The 19945-nt window shown below is 36.2% G+C and overlaps 1 protein-coding gene across 4 annotated transcripts in view; it reads right to left on the minus strand.

Annotated features, from left to right (window-relative positions):
- TTC13 (tetratricopeptide repeat domain 13) overlaps positions 1-19945 on the minus strand; it is a 44063-nt gene that overhangs the window by 22603 nt on the left and 1515 nt on the right. For all 4 annotated transcript variants that reach the window (XM_086744785.1, XM_086744787.1, XM_086744789.1 and 1 more), the window contains exons 2-9: positions 16049-16143; positions 12989-13064; positions 10204-10274; positions 7774-7839; positions 6201-6293; positions 5010-5126; positions 4069-4179; positions 1583-1665 (exon numbers count right to left, since the gene is read on the minus strand). In XM_086744785.1, coding sequence (XP_086600911.1) covers positions 1583-1665; positions 4069-4179; positions 5010-5126; positions 6201-6293; positions 7774-7839; positions 10204-10274; positions 12989-13064; positions 16049-16143 — 712 coding nt within the window. The remainder of the gene's footprint in view (positions 1-1582; positions 1666-4068; positions 4180-5009; positions 5127-6200; positions 6294-7773; positions 7840-10203; positions 10275-12988; positions 13065-16048; positions 16144-19945) is intronic.

Genomic DNA, 19945 nt, shown 5'->3' on the forward strand with positions numbered 1-19945 from the left:
CAATATTCTACTCAGCTTTTGGGCTTCTCTAGCTGATGAGCATTTAGAAGAAGTCAACAGTAATTTTGTTTTAGACATTAAGTTCTTAAAAAAAAGAAAAAAAAGAAAAGAAGAGGTAGATTTCTTAACATCCCTTCCTCGAGGATCAGAGAACGTTTTTGGAGGTAGGGGATAGTGAGAAGGAATAAAAGCAACAAATTTAAACTGGTTAGGAATAACTTGTTTAAGTAATTTTTTGCTTTGTAAAACAATAATGCAGTGCAAAATGAGACATAATAAGGCTTGCTTTTTTCTCTCCTTCAAAATAAAACTTCTTCAGATTAAGGTTTCTTGGGCAGAGGCTAGAACAGCTGATCAACCAGAGGGGCAGTCCCACATCCAAGTTAAAAAAGTTAAAGCATTTATTGAAAATAGAAGGCGGCAGCTAACCATCTTCCAGGCTAAATTACTGACTATTATTTAGCACCTGGAAAGTACTTACACATCACGAGTACCACAGAAAAAACTCATGAGGAAATTAGTGATTCTGCACTGAGTTCAGAATTTAGACACTGTGGTAAATAAGGCACAAGCAAAAAACAACAACAAAAAAATTAATTGGCATAGTCTTCAGTAAATATTGCACGTTCTGCATGCTGAAAGAAGCATAAAGCCCGAGGAAAAAGAACACATGATCATGTAATGCTTGCACACCAATCCTATCTAACTTAACCCTTGCTACACAAAAGCCATTTATGTTGCAGCAGCATCTACGCTGTAGATCAGTGCTTTCCAAAAATACAAACATAAAACAGGAAATAAAAAGCTGACAAGACACAGTGGGTTGGGAAAAGAACTACAGTGGGCCGAGATATTCAGCCGGTGACTATGTTATGCTCTTGTCTTGTTATATACAACCTCTATGTACTTTTCTCCTTCCTAATTATCTGCAGATCACCTTTAAAGTAATACATTTTATTCAATTATAAATTATGTTATTTTATCTTTAATGCAAATTAAAAAAAAGAAAAAAGTGAACAGTTACCCTACTGAATAGAGAATGCTTTTTAAAAAACTATTTGATGAATAGGTAAGAAACTACATGTCTAGATTAAAAATACTCTAAACAGGAAATCAGTTAAATTCTCTGAACTGTAAATCTCTTTGGTGACAGACTAATTGATGTAGGATCCAGTAGTACTATAAAACAATATGCACTGAGTTCGCCATAAATTTAAGTAGCACAATCATCTCAGGGGGCAACTAATGAGCACATTAATCAACAGCTCATATTAAACATTTACATAATTTAAAAATCATTTAGTATACCTAAAACACACCTCACTGAAAACCACCACTTACCTAACCTTTTGAGTCTTGGGGACTCAAATAGCTACTGGAGACTGAACTAAAAATATAAAGCTGATCTACAAGTTATTTATATTGATCACATCCTGACATAGCCATACTGGCTGTAGGAGCTACCAAATAGACATATGATTCTGCACAGTTTTGTAACAAACGTGTAAAACTTCAAGGGTGCATTTTTAAGAACATAATCAGATAGAAAATAGATTTTAAAACTATTTCTGAATTAGATTACCTGTAGGCTTGTCCCAGACTTTTATATGCATCTATGAAGTCTGCTTTCTGCTTCAGAGCTTCTTTGAATGATTCAATGGCTTCCTACAGAAAGACACCAAGAGAAAAATTTGTCGCTTACTCCATTTGTTCAGTTTTACCATCCTCAATAGTTATTAGCGATGAATTTACAGTTATTCATCAAAACCTTTCGAAGGAACAAACAAGGCATGAATTTATTACAAAACCCATAAAGTGATAATCATCATATAACAAATGAAATATTGCAGCATTCTTTATGGTAATGACAGATTTAGCCAGAATTCCTTTGTATAACATGCTATGGGAATGAATGATTCTTTTAGCATTTTAACAGAATTCAGAGATTAAACCCCTTCACAGTTTGCTCTCAAAGCTCGGTCTGGTCCCTAAAGCAAAGTAGTCTCTTCTTACAGTCTTCCTTATTCATTCATAACACACCTCTTCATTTATGCAGTCCAAAAGATTCCTTCAAATCTCTACTCTGCCTTTCATTGTTTTACTGCATTCTGTGTTAGTTGCACAGTTAGCAAATGCTCTATTGAGGGAGTACAGAGTAAGTGATCATCTTCACACAATAGCATGTACTGCTGCTGTGAGGAATACAATGTAATAAAAATAAAATATCTAAAACTAATTATACGCATACATTCAAACAAATCATCTTCAAAGGATTTGATTAAAAACTCAGGTTTTTAAACTGGACTGGATACATAAATTGGCAAACGCAGTACTGAGACTTAGAATTAAGGACAGAATTATCAATTGCTTTATATTATGAAGGAATACCTGAAAAGTATCTTGAAGTCTATAGACCAAGAAATTAAATGCTGTAAGGAAAGAATCATTAGTATCTTCAGTCAACTTAGAGATTCTTATTCAGAAAAAAAAAAAAACCCAACAAATAAATACATTCTGAGCACTACAATGTGCACAAAAATATCTATTGCACAAAAATATAATATAGTCACCTACCATTACTAATAGGCTCCTGTCCTTTAGATGAGTTTTAAATCCAAGATTATTTCCAAAGACAATAATCTCTTCTCACTCAAAAATGAACACGCTCCCACTCTCATCCCAAATCTCAAGTTTCAGCAAGCCTAGTAAAACCTAACAGATGATGTGAATAGCCTTCCTTTAAGACACAGTCTAAATGTGACAGGAAGCTAAGGTATACCTGGGGATGAAAAGCCACTCAGTCACAATCTCTCAGAACCTGAATGTTAGAGAGATGTTTCCTTTAAGAAAATAAATTTGGGGGAAGGAGGTGGTGATTAAGAAATGTGTTGATCTGCATATCAAAGAGAAGAAAACATTGCTTCTATTTTGCAAATTGAGCCATTATTTATCCTTGTCAGTTATATTTCCACCATCATTTTCTGGGGACTCTGCTGCCTACACCAAAAATCAGAAATTAAATCAGACTATTATTTGCAAGCAACTTATTTGACTGCAGTAAGATACAGACAGGAAGTTCAATAACAGCCTGAATTTCTAACAGCACACATTGCGTGCGGAAAAAAAAACAAAACAGCTTGGGTACTAAGAAAACAGAGAAGTAGCCTGCTTGCTAAAAAAAAAGAATTTTAAAAGTGCAGTGATTGCCTAGGAAAGATACTGGGCTGAAACTCAGGAATCCTGGGTTGTCTCCAGGTTCTGTCAAGATTTCTTCACACAATCCTTAATGAATCCCAAGCTGTCAGAGGTTAAAAAAGAAGCTTCCACTCTGTTGGAATTTAGGAATCATATATTTGCATCCTCACTTTTCAAACTGAGGATTTCAGACAACTTGTCAAATTACTCTCCCCTCAGAACTGCAGGAGTATCTTAAATACTTTACAAGCAAGAAATAAGGGGATTATTACTACACCTAAAACAGAGAAGTTTTGAGTCAGAAAATGGTGAAACATTAAAAAAAAAAGCATCAGAAGAACTTACTTCCCTGCTGATTTCAGAATCTGAGGGAGCAATTATGGTCCCTCAATTTAGACACAAGAATCTTAGAATCAATGTATAACTGAAACACACATGAAGGGCACTATCAGCAGTTTATTTGACTACCTTCTATCTCATTTGAGAAAGAATTTTAAATCATTTTCCTCTGCACCCTTTTCCCCTTCACAAAACCTAGCGAGTCTCCATTTCATGGAAAAAAATGTTGAATATAACCATAGAGATATTAGCAGAGGTGCCAAGTACAAACATCTTTCAAAACACTCCATAAACACATCAGTTAACACTGGTTTACCAGGATCCAGCAAGACCAGCTGTATTTACACGTCATACCACAAAGTATTACAGTCAATGACATCTTTTTATTTTGCCTGCACTCTTTTGCCTTAAAAAGTCTTCCTTATGTGAAAGAAAATATGTATATCAACATCTATGATATTTCTACTATTTTACAGAAGCAGCTTCAAATAGAGGATACTGTTGCACACAAACTATTATTTAATATAACTTTACCTTCAAAAGTCCTCTGTGAAAAAAGGTTAAGCCTTTATAAAGCATAGCTATAGGCTGATTTTTGTTCAGTTCCAATGAGTGCTGAAAGTCTTCATGGGCTGTTGCGTAATCCTGCGATAAAGTAGATTTTAGACGACAGAGGAAACACCATGCAAATAAAGACGAATACATACTTTTATTTTCATAAAAATAAACCACAGAATTTTGTCTAATATATGAAGTCAGTCTCAGGGCTAAGCAGCAACAATCATCAACTGTCAGTCAAAATATCAAAGAATAAGGAACACACAATACACTTCTAACTGTTACAGCAAGTGATATATAAAACATAGCAAAGTAAGTGGAAAAATAGCTGGAAGCAAATAGAGTGAAATCAGAAGAATAAACTGGGAAATCAGCTATTTAGTATTCACACAATCTTTGAAGATAAAGTTACTTGATTCATATTAAAGCATAAGAACAAAGCACACATTACATAGCAAAATAGGATGTTAGCATTTTTGTAAGCGCTTTTTGTTTGTTGTGTGGTGTGGGTTTTTTTTAAGTATATAGGGCATTTATTGCCTTGGTCATAACTGTGTTCCTTTTTAGACTGGCATTTAACAATACTACTTAAATGCAGCTGTATGCTAAAAATAAAGTCAATTTTTTTATCCATATCCTACTCCTCAAACTCACAAAACAATCCTAGATGTGCATGCAAGGTACTTGTCCTCTGATTCTCTGCGTTAAATACATATGCAGATTAAATACTTGAAGAACACCTCTGAACTGTCAGAAAGTCAATATAGGAAAATCGGAGCTTCTGTTGCTAATTTGTTTTTTAATTTAAATAGGAAAAAAAGCTCTTGAACAAAAGTAACAACTGGCAAAAAGAAGAAAAAAAAAAAAATCAACACTCACACAATCAAAACCAAACAGAATCCCCCAAATCCACTAACCTCAGATATGAAGTAAAGGGTACCTCTGTGCCTGTAGAGACGTGCTGATGGTTGCAGCTGAATAGCTTTGGTGAGGTCAGATAATGCTTCACTGATTCGTCCTAGAGGGGACAATATCTAAGAGTAAAAAGCAAAAACACAGTTTAGAGCAAATAGGCTGAATAGATTTGTTTTAGAAGTATGAAGATTATTCTTTTTCAGATTGAGCTGTAACAGAGTGACTGTATTTGCTAGAACAGGCTGGAGAGTTCTACTATAAATTTCAGTACTTACTGCTTTTAAAACCCTATCAAAGGGAAAATCTGAAAGCATTTTTCTACAAAAAATATCATTGTACATGAAAATCACCAATAACATTTGTAGAAACCTAGTATTCCAAATAAAAACAAGTCAGACAAAGCAAAATACTCTATTTCAAGTTATTTCAACATATTCAACTGAAAATGTAATTAAAGTATTCTCATAAACACTTTCATTTTGACAAAATAGACCATTTTCTGTTGAGGGGAATATTTCCCAACTAGTTGAATGCCTTTCACATTTTCAGATCACGATTATTAACAAACCATTAAAAAATTAGAACTGTGAATTACAATTTATTATGGCAGTTATACAGTATGACTTTAATAAATATTTAGGCTTTTGATTTATCTGCAAAGCTACTTCTTGAAATAAATTTTCTGTAATTGTCAGGAGAAAAATAGGAATTTCAAAATGAAAAATATCTGTGTATCCGAATGACATTTAACTTACATGCACAAATATAAAACCAAAACACTTGATTAAAAACTCATTCTTTACAAGTTTAGCATTTTACCAACCAGTCCTAACAATAAATTTACTAAGGTGACACTAAGTGCAAACAGTAAGTTTCAAGTGATATTTTGATTCATTATATAATTAAAAAACCCAACACAGACATGATCATGCTATATAGTATGTCAAAAACTAAACACTTAAGACATAATACATATTATTCTGCTGGGTATAGTAACCCCATATGGTGTATATTTCATTAAAAAAAATACCACTAATTACACTGTTTGAGAGCAAATATGTATATTTTAAAAGGAGGAATGTTCACAGAAAAACACAGATAAAAGCTTTAGTCATTAAATCAGTTAAATACTTGAAAACACTGTATAATTGTAACTTCTTCAAAAATCTGGAGAGAGAGAAAAAAATGCTCACTTCTGCTCGCTGTTCAAATACTTCAGGATGATCTGGTTCTAGACTAATCACCCTACTGAGCTCAAACAGAGCAAGTTCAGCATTTTTCATATCCTGAAAAGGAGAAAAATAAACAATGTAAAGAACTGTGTATACTTAGAGTAATATAGTCTGAAGACTGAAGGACAACTACATTGACTAAGTTTCTGAAAGTGTATGAGTTTACACTAAAAGCCCTTCACACCTTTGCTAATAACACTAAGATACAGCATTCTACAAATAGCTGAAAAAAACCCACTTATCTGCTATAAAAAAAAAGAAAAAAAAACTTTGCTTGTACACATTATCTTTGTGCTATAACTCTAATAATTTGTTAATATAACTCTGTGAATAAGCTTCAGGTTTACGGCTCCACAGGTAGCAAAGCAGCCTCAAGCTCTCACGTGAAGTACAGCACACATGCATATTCTGGCTCACTAGTGTTTTCATCAGTCATATCTGTAACTTTATCCAAGTAGTATTGGTAAATGGGTTGATGCCATCAGCATCCTGCCTATCTAAATTTTTATACTGTCCTCAATAAATTGTAGAATGGAAGCAGTTACTTAATTGGGAAAAAAAAAATACAAGCTGGTTACATCGCAAGTTCTGTATTAGAGTTCATTGATCATCATCATCTTTTTCAAGGCAAAGAAATTTTGCATGTACTTATCATCTTTGTGTCTTGAAAGTGTCTCACGCAAACGTTTACAAAATGAACATCTAGTTAAACAGAGAAAAACTCATGCTGGTGTTAAAAACAGGCAAATACTAGGGACTTCAAGATCCCATCAGCACCACTAAAGAATTAAATATTCTGCACAAAGGAAATTTAAAAGGAGTTACTCAACTATTCTTTCTTCTAGAATTCCAGCAAACATTCACAGTTCAACAGGCCACAGACTCAAACTACAAGGATCATAGTCTAGTTTTAAGCTTATTTTTGCCCAGGAAATTGTTTGAGCAGTCAGCTGTAACTGTAAGTAATTTAACTTTTAATTTATTTTAACAAATTCAAGGTGGTATATGTATCAAGAGGCACTGCCAATCAAGAAGCAATATAAAGCAATACAAAGCCTACTGGATTGCAAGAGCTGACACCACTTCCAAGTTGCAGTAAGAGACTCCTTCATTTCCAAATACAGACTAGAGGTGGAGATAAATTCAGTGCAACTTCATAAATTTGTCTCTCAGAGGCAAGATATTGCCTGTTATCTTATTAGCTAACTCTTTCAAGTGGCTGTGACTCCCAGCCTTACTATCCACTATTCGCACCTGTGCCTGTATTCCCCTTTGGCACCCTTGCTTCATGCTGCTTTACTTCCACAGGCCCACAAAGCAAACGTACCCATGGCTTGAGCAGTAAGATCCACTAGATCACTCTGTTATGGAGTGCCTACCAAGGCATGGGTACATTTTTACAGTAGGACAGCACAAAGACTTTGGGATGTACCTATCAAGTTCTAAGCAGTCTAGCTCCTCCTGTTACAAGCCTTCTTACAGTTTGGATTCAAATAATTCAGTCAGACATTAATTTAAATAATCATCTACTCACATGTAGTCCTTTTTTTCCATATGCTATCCCTCGTCCATAAATTGCACTAACCAGCTCTGGTTCTTCCTGTTAAGATTAAAAATGAATACAATCATCAGTTGTGGTTTTCTTTGTTTTGTTTTGTTGGGGTTTTTTTGTTTGTTTGTTTGTTTTTTTAAGAAGGTATCTTTCTTCAATATGTATTTAATTCTTGCTGATCTTAAGTGGTAAGCAATGAACAACCACAGTCATCAGACAAAGAAACTGATTGTATTACAGTCCATGCTTTGATATGCTCACAATTTCCTATTCAATTTACTGGAATTGTTCTCAAGTATTTGTCTGGAAAATGAGCTACATAGAGTGCAGTTATAGTGTCAGTGACCACCTATCAGAAGCGGTGTACATATCAGTACAGTCTGTTGTCCAACCTTCATTACCTGTAACCTTACTGGTAATCATATGGCTTCTTTTCTCTAATGCCACTGAAGTGACAATAAACAAACACAATTCAGTCTATTTAAGATTTAAAATTAGGAAGCAGGAAACTGTGACCTCCTGATGAAATTTGTATTTAGGCAGCAACTAAAACTAGACGTATACTGTCAAAATAGTTCTGCAAAATTAAAAAAAAATCTTCCTTGGATTAGATTTAGGTCCCTGGCTATCCCACTTGTGCACTTAAGGGGATGTATCTTACATAGTGAATCTACTACTTACTCATAGTTATTTACTCCAGCCATTGTTTCCCATACAAATTTGGAGAACTACAACAGCAAAACTGTTTTTCTTGGCACAACAATGCCTATGCAGTTAGTTTCCCTGAAAACTAGTCAGGAATCATGCCTCTTTGCATCTGCAATCAACACAGCCATCTTACAAGTTTGTAGCATAGACATGGTCTCACTTATCTGGCAAAAATGCCAAGAAACAAATTAATTGCAAAACAACAGATACGTGGCACACCAGTACTGGCAACTTGTCAGACTTGAGCTGATTCCAAGTGTACACTTGCCAACGTCAACTTCAGGTAACTTCCCCACTTCTAATACAGCACCTAAGCAAGGCTGTTTTGTTCTGGTTAAGTTTTAATACTCATTTCATAAACATTTAAAATTGCCTTATGGAAGACAAAGTGAACAATCAAAACAACTTTACAGCCCTTCTGGCATACAATAAGCATGATACTCATTTTAACCAAGATGTGTGCATTGCAAAGGTACTCTATTATATACACAGTTCTCACAATATTCTTTCTAGAGTCACTATATCTTACTTATCTTCACTTATATTAAGTTTACTTCTTCCTAATGAGAAGGCAGGAAACATTATGTAAGTCCAGCGGTTTTTAAAGCAGGATCCTCACTATGGTTAAAAAAAAAAAAAAAAAAAAAAAAAAGACAAGCCACCAAACAAACAAATAAAAACACCAGAAAAAAACTAAATCTCATTCCTCACATTAAAAACAAATCAAAGAGAGATCACTAAACAGCCCCAAAAACTGACTAAACAAACAAAAAACCCAACAAAAGCCATTCTGGTCCTCTGATAAATTACCTGGAATAACTCCATTCAATTGACATACTTTCACTCATTTTAAGTAGGAGCTACAAGACATTTGAGTTTAAAAAAATACATGTTAGTATTTGCAGTATTACTTTCAGCATTTCAGCTTGCATTTGTGTACTACAACCAGTTTAGATCAAAAAGCTGTAGATCTCAGGTTCCTAGCCACAAAAACACAGGATTTTGAAATTGGCTTTAGTTGAAGCTTTTAACTGTTGAGGTTGGTTTTGTTTTAAAAGTGGCTACCTGCTACTTCATAGAAGAAGATTCTGAGTTCTCTATCTTGATAAGAAAAAAAAATCAAAACCAACCCACAAACCTTGAAGTATTGGTTACATTTTACTCATATATTAAACTCGTCAAATGCTTACCACTGAGGAAGGATAAACCCAGCATACAAAATCATTTAGCATTGCGAAAGCAATGCGGGACTTGTCACTAATAGTAAGTGATCTTTGTCAAGCTTTTTTTTCCTGATGTTACTGGCAACGTGCAAACAGCTGCCCCAAAAAAGCCCCACATGAAAATATCTCAGTCTACAATTAAGAGGACAATTAAAAGAACCTCAATTTTGCATAGGTCAGGTTTCTGAAGATGCCTTTTTTTTTGTCCAAGTGCCATAAAAAGTTTACTCCTACAGAGGAGAAAAATACTAATCAAATAACCAGGATACTGAATCAACTCATTTTAAGAGTTGGCTTATGTTTGGATGGAAAAAAAAAAAAAATGAACAAACAATAGAATAATTACCCTCATTTTAAATTTAAATGCAACCTTAATTGCATTTAATCTTTGTTTGCATGAATCTTTGTTTTAGCAGAAACCATATGCTGTAATGGATAATTACATAGAGCGATTTCTTAGGTGTAGAAACAGAAAACTTACCTGCAGCATTGTTGAAAAATGTCGTATGGCTTCATCATACAAGCCGTTGCCAATCAACACATAAGCAATCGCTAACAAAAAAATTACAAATGTAAATTAGAGAGAAAAAAATCAGATTTTTAAAAACTACATTTTACAATTTGGTTATATTTAATATAAGTTCCTACATTGTACTGAAGATTTAATTAATCAAATGATTTCTGAACTGCCACTGAAATGACTTCCCCCAAGCATTACCTGGCATTTGTTAGTTATGCAATTCATACTGTGCTTATCAAGACTGTTCTGGTATTTTGGGGTTTCTTTGGGTTTTTTTTCTCTCCTTTTTGCAAGTTGTTCAGGAAAGGGTCCATGTTTGCTTCTAAAGTACTTAGGACCAGGAAAGGTACCACGATCTCATGTAGAAGCCCTAGATGCCTTCTCAGCTAACACTGAGTTTTCCCTTAATTTGCATCATCTGGAAAAACTACAACTAAAGTGATTCCATTGTTTAGAAAAATCAGATTGAAAACCTACAGAATCTTTACCCATGTTAAAATTCGGAAAAGCTTTTAAGTTTTTGCACATTGCTCCCTCCCCCCACTTTGGAGTAGAAGCCAAGCATTTGAAAAAGAAACAGACCACTGTTTTAGAAACATGTTCCTGTAATCTCCACAAGATACAAAAATACAGTCAAGTCACAAGACTGGAAAGTTGTGGTTGTGCTCGCATGACTGAAGTTCAGTTCTGACAGCTGAATATCTCAAGATTGTTTTCATTTTGCGTGTTTTAATCTCCCACGGTTCTTAACTCTGGACTAAGCTCTGTCTACGCTGCCCACAAAAACCAAGTATCTTGCAGACCAGAGCTACGTAAGGTAAAGTACAACTTTTCCACAGGCAGCTTGCACGAACAGCTGACAGCGGAACTAAGAGTGAGGATTTACCTTTCCCTACACTTCTATTGAGTTTTAGCAGCCATTCAAACAGAATGGAAGAGGCACCTATCAGCTTAATTATTTACTCAAATATGAGAAGAGACAAATAAGCCAGTTAGAACAAAGGTATTTTTATTAGGACAATGACACTTTCATGCTGGTAGAGCCACATTTTTTTGGCAGCGTCACTAAGGACAAAAGTTAAGTGAAAGAGAAATAAGAAATGTATTTAGTCCAGAGCTTGCCTCATTCTCGGAGCACTTCTATTACGCAGAAGGAAGTATTTGTGTGCAATATAAGCTTTTTTCTGAATACATAAAAAGCTTCACTCGGTACAGATACACAGCCTTGTCAAAAAAGGAAAGAAGATTGGCAGAGTGAAAGACAGGTTGAAGAGCTCTTGAATTTTCCTCCTTTCATTCTCCTCCAAGACTACACAGCTCTTAGTATCATCTTTATGGTTCCAATCCCAGAAAACAGAGTAGTTGGCATGTAAAATATAATCAAACCAATCATGCCAGTATTAAGGAAAAAAGTGGAGGAAGCAAGATAATGAAGACTCATTGTCTTGCTGATAATGAGTTTATTTTGTTTATCCAAGACCCTCGGCAAAACACAGGAAGTTGTAGACTACGTCTGTAAAACTACGGCAACTGATTGGCAGCTCATACACTACCAGGTTCTTTTTAAATTTTATCTTTGATTAATCTTCATCTTTAATTAAATACAAGTAAGCACTTTATTATGAAAATTCTAAGGGTTAACAATATTCCATTAGCCCAAGTATTTGGGTATTAACATTGCTCTAGAACACACCATACGTTCCACGCTGCTTTTTCCTCAGAACACTTACAAGTTATATGCACAAACAAGAAGGATCCAGGCTCCTCACACCATAACATACTTGAAATAAAGTGGGTAGGGAGGTGTCAGCCTACAGGCCAAAGAGGAGGATAGGGACCTTCTGGCATCATTTTCCAAGTCAGAGCAGATACTAAAAGCATCAAACATTTCGTGCTGGATGGAAGTTCAGGATTCCCTGTAGGATTCTATGAACATAGTTGGGTATGCTAGAAATATGAAAAAAGATTAAACCCCTAAATTTTCATGGATAAATCCATGAAGGTAGAAATTATGTCAACAAAAACCTAATTATTTGTTTTTATTTCATTAGACAACTTGTGAGTATGCTCTTATATAAAACACAGTCTGCTGCCTTCCTTGACACACATCCTCAACAATCTCTTTGCTGCCTCATAATACCTCGGCTTCCTACAAAGGACATCAGTTTGGAGAAGCAAAGTAGCTAACTCCTTCCTCAAGTCCTCTGAGAAAAGTATTTCCTGTTGTTTTATTTGAAATGTCTCAAATTTTCTGTGCCGAGTGTGCTTTGAAAAAAACATCAAGTAGCAGCCTGTATAAGGACATAATTCAGAAAGCCTTCCTGCTGCCTGTAAGCGTTTATGGGAAGAGTGTGTGGAGAGGGGGAGGCAGGTCCAAGATCTATGCTTGATAGAAAGTATATTACAGTGGTAAAATTTTCTGCATTTTTTAAATGTTCTACTCATCAATAATGACAGAAAAAGGGAAGCAGGAAGTAGCTGAGACTGTTTAATACGATTTAATCAAGGTGTTTTCTGAACACCTGCTTAAGCAGACATGGTGAAGAATTCTAGTGAGCAAAGCAGAAAGGATTTTTAGGAAGAGAGGTATTTTCTTTGTATGACTAGAGAAAACTCACTATTTTCAGGCTTATTAGGATCACTTTAAATTAATGTATCACTAAGGAATCACCACTTTCGTTTCAAAACATTCAGTGCTAACAATCAACACAATTCACCTGCACAAACCTTATATATGGCATCTTACCCAATTCTTCATTTGTGTTGTCATTGTCAGTAGCAAAGGGAAATCGTTTTTGCTCTGCAAGCAACTTCGCTTGATTCTGTAAAACATCATGTTTTTTAAGCCTTCAGCAAACAACAGTAAATAATTTAATAGAAAACCTATGTCTTAAATCCTTAAAAGAATGCCTTAAATCAACAAGTTAATACTAACATGATTAGGAATTGTTTTCAGTTACCTTAAAGTAGTCTTCCATATAGAGAAAAATTGCTCTTCAGTCAAGTGCTGCTGCTGTCCTAACATAAGGCTAACCAAACCTTTCAGATGAAAGGGCATTCCCAGCGCTTTATCAGTGGCTGATGTTACTATATTACATCTACTTAACATGAAGTTTTGGAAGTCTCTAAGATTTCATAGGAAAGTTTATACTCTTTACTCCTTTAATTATTCCTTTGTCTTCTACAAAGAGAAGGGTACTACAGAAGAGTAAAACACTAAACATTGAAACACTGAAGAGAATATCTCTCCAGCAATAAAGACAAGTTTAACTTTAACAGTGCCATACTAAAGAAAAAAGGTTGTCCCTTTAACAGTAACTTTCTGTCAGTTATAGATTCTGTTCAGCCAATTGTAGCCTCATCTAAGACTTCCAATCCCCAAACAATGCGCCTACAGATACCAATACTGCCAAAGACAACCCCTCAGAAACATAGAAATATTCTGTTCATTTTCACAAGTATTTTCGATGGACAGCTGTAAACCTACCACAGTAGTTAATGTTTAAAAAAATACAAAATGCTCATTTAATTAATAGGTCTTCCAAACTGTTTTAGGAAGCAGAATGGGAAAAAAAAAAAAAAAATCCAAACTTCTCTCGCTACTCAGTTATCTTCTTTTGCTTCAGTTAAACAGCACATCTGTACATTTTTAACTTCAGAGAACACAGTTAAACACCTTAAATTTCAGAGAACATACTTAACTCACCATTTCCTCTACTGAGAGGACTGCACTTTGTCCTCCTCCCTTCCACTTTTTTTTTGTTTGTTCAATCAAAAGTAGCCTCATTAATTGTGTCCATGACACAGACACTTCAATGATCTACAAAGTGCAAAAGTAACTAGCCAAATTCCATTGTACAGTTTCTGCCCTGTTCATCTAATAAACTTAGGAATGACAAGAAAGTTTGGTTTGCTCTAAAAATGTGAGTATTTTGGAGGGTATGAATGATTAACAAATCAGATTTTACAAACCTTTTTTTAACTGAAATTAGAGATCATGTACGAATTCCACATTACACTATAACATTCTGAGAATTATTACTCCAGCTACTGCTACACTTACAGTAACAAATGGAAAAGCTCTTTTCTCACAGAAAAAAAAAGTCATTAAAAACCAGCACAAGAACAAGCAGGGTTCAACAGGTATACCAATTAGAAAACTAAACCTACATTGCAGAGCATATATATTTACAAATCACACACCTCCAAACACAACCTTTTTAGATATTCATAGCCTTCAGGTTATTTCCAGAAAATCTACTTCAAAAAATGATCTTCAATATTTAACTCTGCAAAATGATATTCTTCTATAATTGTCCTACAGTTAACCTTAGGGAAAAAAAAAAAAAAAAAAATATATATATATATATAAATAAATATTTTTACTGAAGCACAACTTCTTCCTTGATGGATTTACAAAAAAGGCCTACACCTCTTTGTCTGCAGACAAAAGATAAGATACAGTGAGATTCCACATTGGGTATTGGAAAATAAGCTACAACCAAAAGATTCTGACATTACATTAACACCATATGATTACAGAGCTACACATGACACTCAGTAAGAGAATTACCACACGATTTCCCCCGCTCTCATCTACATCTTCTGTTTTATTATCATAGAATAACAGAATAGTCTTTGGTTCTTGCGGTGGCGGAGGAAGGGGATTCATACTTCAATAAATTATGAACCCACTTGTAGGTTAGATACAATTTTTGCATATAGAGCTGCAGGGTGAGTCATTCTGCCTTCAAAAGAATTTTCTCCACAGCACCAGCTCCCAACAGGTTCAACTGTTGCTCTCTTCAAAACATTTTTTTTAAACAGGGAAATTTCTAGCAAGCTAACATACATTTCAGTGCCTCAGAAAGAACTGCTGGTACTGCTAGACTAAACTAGACTGAAGATGTGACCAATATTTGATGAAGTACTGTCTGAGGAGAATATTCAAGTTAAATAATTGGCTGGGTGGATTTGCAGTAGAGTAGTTTTATTTCCAAATGTCACCTTTGGATAAGTTGCTTCAAATTAGAACATTGTCTCCATGCTCCCTCATAGCCAATAATTTCTACGGATTTCCCAAGGCTTCTTTGTATATTCACATGGGAAATATTTGAAGATTTTTAGTATCTGTTACTTCTTCAGTCCAGTAGAGCCACATCAAACCTGTGTTCTGATGTAGACTGAAGATTATATTTATCCAACATCAGTAGGTTAACAACAGTGTTGCGAGAAAAGCCAAATTCCAAAATAATCCTCTTGAAGTCTCTCTACCAAGAGATACTCTGCTTTTGTTAGAATGTTCTCCACATACCATATCTGTGCTGTATTTAGTAAAACATGGTCTTAAGCCTCTAACTCTATCATCTGTGCACAATGTTATTTCCGTAGCGACTGCAAGTTATCATTCTTACTCTTACACACATTTTGCGTAAACCTCCTCAGGAAGTTAATCTGGGTAAAAATGATTGCACCTTTCCCTTTTTCAGCCATAGCCCCTGCAGCCCTATAAATAAAAAAAAATAATAATTGGCAGACTAATCCAAGTGAAGGTTAACCTTCAGTGGAAATACCAGCTTCAATTAGTTGAAACTGCTGACAGCCCTAGAGACTCACGCTGAAGTACTACAAAACCATTCTTTCATCAGCAACTTGAGCTCACTCAGACTTAAGCCTTTTGGAGACCTGTGCCTAGTGATTAATAGATTTTATGCCTGAACTTTATTCTAACTGGTTATACAAAATAATCTGTGACTTCAACAATGTACTGAAAATTGTTTTGTACACTAAGTTCTTGATAGCATACCAGAATTTTTTCTGTGTTGAGAGAAAGCACAGATTCACAAGATGAAGATCCTCCTATGTCACAATCCGACTCATGGAAGTGCAAAAATGATGAATCTGGGGAAAAGAGAGAAAATGCCATTCAAGACTGAAATAGTTACATGTATGTTCTATTACATCTCACATTTCCTCATACTCATCTGAGTAGCTTCCACATTGGGCGCTCCACAGCGTAGAACTTTCATGAAGTGCTTTCTGCACATGTACACAGCACTACATCCACACAGCCAAAGAAGCAATAGTTGATGTGATTGCTTTTATATAATTAGTATTATCACTACTTCCGTTTATGCTATTAGCTAAAAACACCTTTAAAAAAAAGGTGCTAAAAAAAAAAAAAAACAACGGAGGGAAATAAAAAGGCAGGAAGTTGGAAGCAAATAAGAAAAATTTGGGGTAGACACGTTCCCATTTGGCATTATGATCCTGTTCTCTGGCCCAAGAAATTAAAGACCCAATTACCATGGACAGTGGCATTGAGTGCACCCTCAGCAAGTTTGCTGATAACACCAAGCTGTGTGGTGCGGTCCACACACTATAGGAAGGAAGGGATGCCATCCAGAGGGACCCTGACAGGCTGGAGAGGTGGGCCTATGAGAACCTCATGAAGTTCAATCAGGCCAAGTGCAAGGTCCTGCACCTGGGTCAGGGCAATCCCAAGCACAAATACAGGCTGGGCAGAGAATGGATTGAGAATGGCTCTGAGGAGAAGGACTTGGGAGTGCTGGTGGATGAGAAACTGGACGTGAGCTGCCAACATGTACTTGCAGCCCAGAAGGGCTGCATCAAAAGAAGCGTGGCCAGCAGGTCGAGGGAGGCGATTCTGCCCCTCTACTCCGCTCTCGTGAGAACCCCACCTGCAGTACTGCATCCAGCTCTGGAGCCCCCAGCATAAGAAGGACAGGGACCTGTTGAAGCGAGTCCAGAGGAGGGCCACAAATATGATCAGAGGGCTGGAGCACCTCTCCTATGAGGACAGGCTGAGAGAGTTGGGTCTGTTCAGCCTGGAGAAGAGAAGGCTCCAGGGAGACCTTATTGCAGCCTTCCAGTACCTAAAGGGAGCTTATAAGAAAGAGGGGAGAAACATTTTGGCAGGGCCTGCTGTGATAGGACAAGGACTAGTGGTTTTAAGCTAGAAGTTAGATTTAGACTAGATACAAGGAAGACATTTTTTACAGTGAGGGTGGTGGAACACTGGAACAGGTTGCCCAGAGAGGTGGTAGATGCCCCATCCCTGGAAACATTCAAGGCCAGGTTGGATGAGGCTCTGACCAACCTGATCTGGTTGGAGATGTCCCTGCTCCTTGCAGAGGGATTGGACCAGATGACCTTTAAAGGTCCCTTCCAACCCTAACTATTTTATTATTCCAATTCCAGACAGAAAAATAAATGGAATGGACCCTGCATAGGTAGAGAAAGAGCTGCTGCTGGAAGTCCAGGAAACAGAAGTATAAAGACTGTAAAAAGCAGAAAGGATAGTAAATTATAATTGACTGAACATATACAGAGGTCCTCACAGATACATTACTGGGAAGGCCATTACAAAAAGTATAATTGATTCAAATCTATGAAAAGTCAAGCATAGCTTGTCGGCATAGCAAAATTTAACAAAGGAAACAAATAAAGAAGTAACAACAGTAACCAACAATCCCCCACTCCGAGTGATAGACTACAGAAGTCACTATTTCACCAAATGGTGCTTTAACTGCTATTCCAATAGAATTGTTAGCTTTTAAATCCTCAGATCTTAAAGCTTCTATCAACTTGAAATATTTCAAGAGCAAACAAGAACAAGCAAATAAACAGTATTATCTCTTTGATTCCATGCCATAAATACCAAATTTTATAATCTCCCATAACGTTTGTAAATTGAAAGGCTGGGGTGCAGCGTGTGCTTCTAATTCACTTTTATAGGCAGTGCTACTCTTATATTTTGATTACATAAGGGTTGCAGTTAACTCCCCATTTCTTACAAGTACAGCGCTAAAAGAGAAAAAGAAAGTCTTATAAAGAGAGATCAAAATAGCATATAAAATCATTCCTGTAAATAGAAACTTGGAACTAAGCTGAGCCATGAATGATAACTGGTGGGAGAAGTTCTACAACAGAAGTAAGAGTGGTGAAAAGCAAAAGGTCAAAGTTTAAAGCCAGAAAGTCCTGTAAAAACAGTGGCTCACCACTCATAGTTTTCAGAAAAAGCATTGCCAGTAAGAGGTTTCAACATTGCCCTTTTTTTCTTTGCATTAGCCAAACGCTCCTGTGCGATGGCAGCACTATTAACACAGTACCTGTTCGGTGTTGGTGCTCGTAAGTCAGCGACAGTTTAAGAGCCATCGTAATGGACTCACTGAGTAATTTTTGCTTCACAAACCAAGAGGTGCAGGCACAGCCTATCTCCAGAATAATTTTCTGCTTAACAGCAATAATTTAGTGAATGAATTTTTTTAATAAAGTGTCAGGGGATGAGAACAGCCTATCTGTTACAATCTATAGGGGGAAAAGGACCCTTCAAATCTTGTATTTCCTCAGGCAAACTGCTTTACTCATAGGGAAGAATGGATCTGCCCTTGTCTGCAAGTTAGATACAGTCAAACCTGTACCACATTGCCTCATTAACAACTTTATGGAAAAGTACAAAGACCAACCAAAGAAATTACCCTGGACCTTGTAGCAGGCTACAAGAGAAACTATTTGAGACAAAAAGACTCTCAGCTTCTGGGAAAGTTGTACTAAAACAAAGACTGAGAGCTTAAGGGAATTTTTCAACTGGCAGTTTAGCCATAGGATTTAAAAAGCAAGGAGAATTTCAGGGCAAGTATGCACTTTTGTAAGTAAGGGCTATCTTGTTATGAGGGTATGCAAAGTACCTGAGGTACCTAATGATTTACACACAACTTCTTATATCAATCCCAATTTCACTGGTCCCTTTAAAACAAGATCCACCATTAAATCAAAATCTAATCTTCAAAACACATCTCTGAAGGACTATTCTGAGTCAATCATTCATGTCTGTGTAACAGAAGAGATGTAATCAAATGCTTTGCTATTTATTAACTTGTATGGTATACAGATTTTATCTCAACACTAGGTGAAAGTCTTTTTTGCTTTATACTTAAGCTTGAATGATTTGGAGCAATGGTCACCTGAGACAACTTTCATGATCTGATTTAGTGTTTACATGCTATGGTGCTCAGACACTGTAGCCACCTCCCTCCCTCAAAAAAGGCGGACAACTTAACACAGATGATAAAACTAGCCAAAACACAGATAAAACTAGCCAAAGAATTTTAAGTTGTGATGACAAAAGCACACATACAGAGGAAGAAAAAGGAGATGTAGGAAACTTATAACACAGTATTTCAAGAAAGTCTGTAGATTTGAGTAAATTACATGAGCTGTATTGTACTTAGGGACCACAGCAATTGCTGGTATGAGCACAGACTTTATGAAATAAGGGGGGAAAAAAAAAAACCCTGCAGACAGCTAAGCAGTCACGGCACATCATATTCTCATATAAATAATTGTCTACATTGCACTGAATTGACAAAATCTTTTTCTTCATCTGTACTACATGTACACCGTGATTCAGACAGGCTGGAGAGGTGGGCCCGTGCCAACCTCATGAAGTTCAACCAGGCCAAGTGCAAGGTCCTGCACCTGGGTCGTGGCAATCCCAGGCACAAATACAGGCTGGGCGGAGAATGGATTGAGACCAGCCCTGAGGAGAAGGACTTGGGAGTGCTGGTGGATGAGAAGCTCAACATGAGCCAGCAATGTGCTCTTGTGGCCCAGAAGGCCAACCGTATCCTGGGCTGCATCAAAAGAAGTATGGCCAGCAGGTCAAGGGAGGCAATTCTGC

The sequence above is a fragment of the Chlamydotis macqueenii genome, chromosome 3 (genome assembly GCF_036417535.1).
Source record: "Chlamydotis macqueenii isolate bChlMac1 chromosome 3, bChlMac1.mat, whole genome shotgun sequence".
Lineage (NCBI taxonomy): Eukaryota > Metazoa > Chordata > Aves > Otidiformes > Otididae > Chlamydotis > Chlamydotis macqueenii.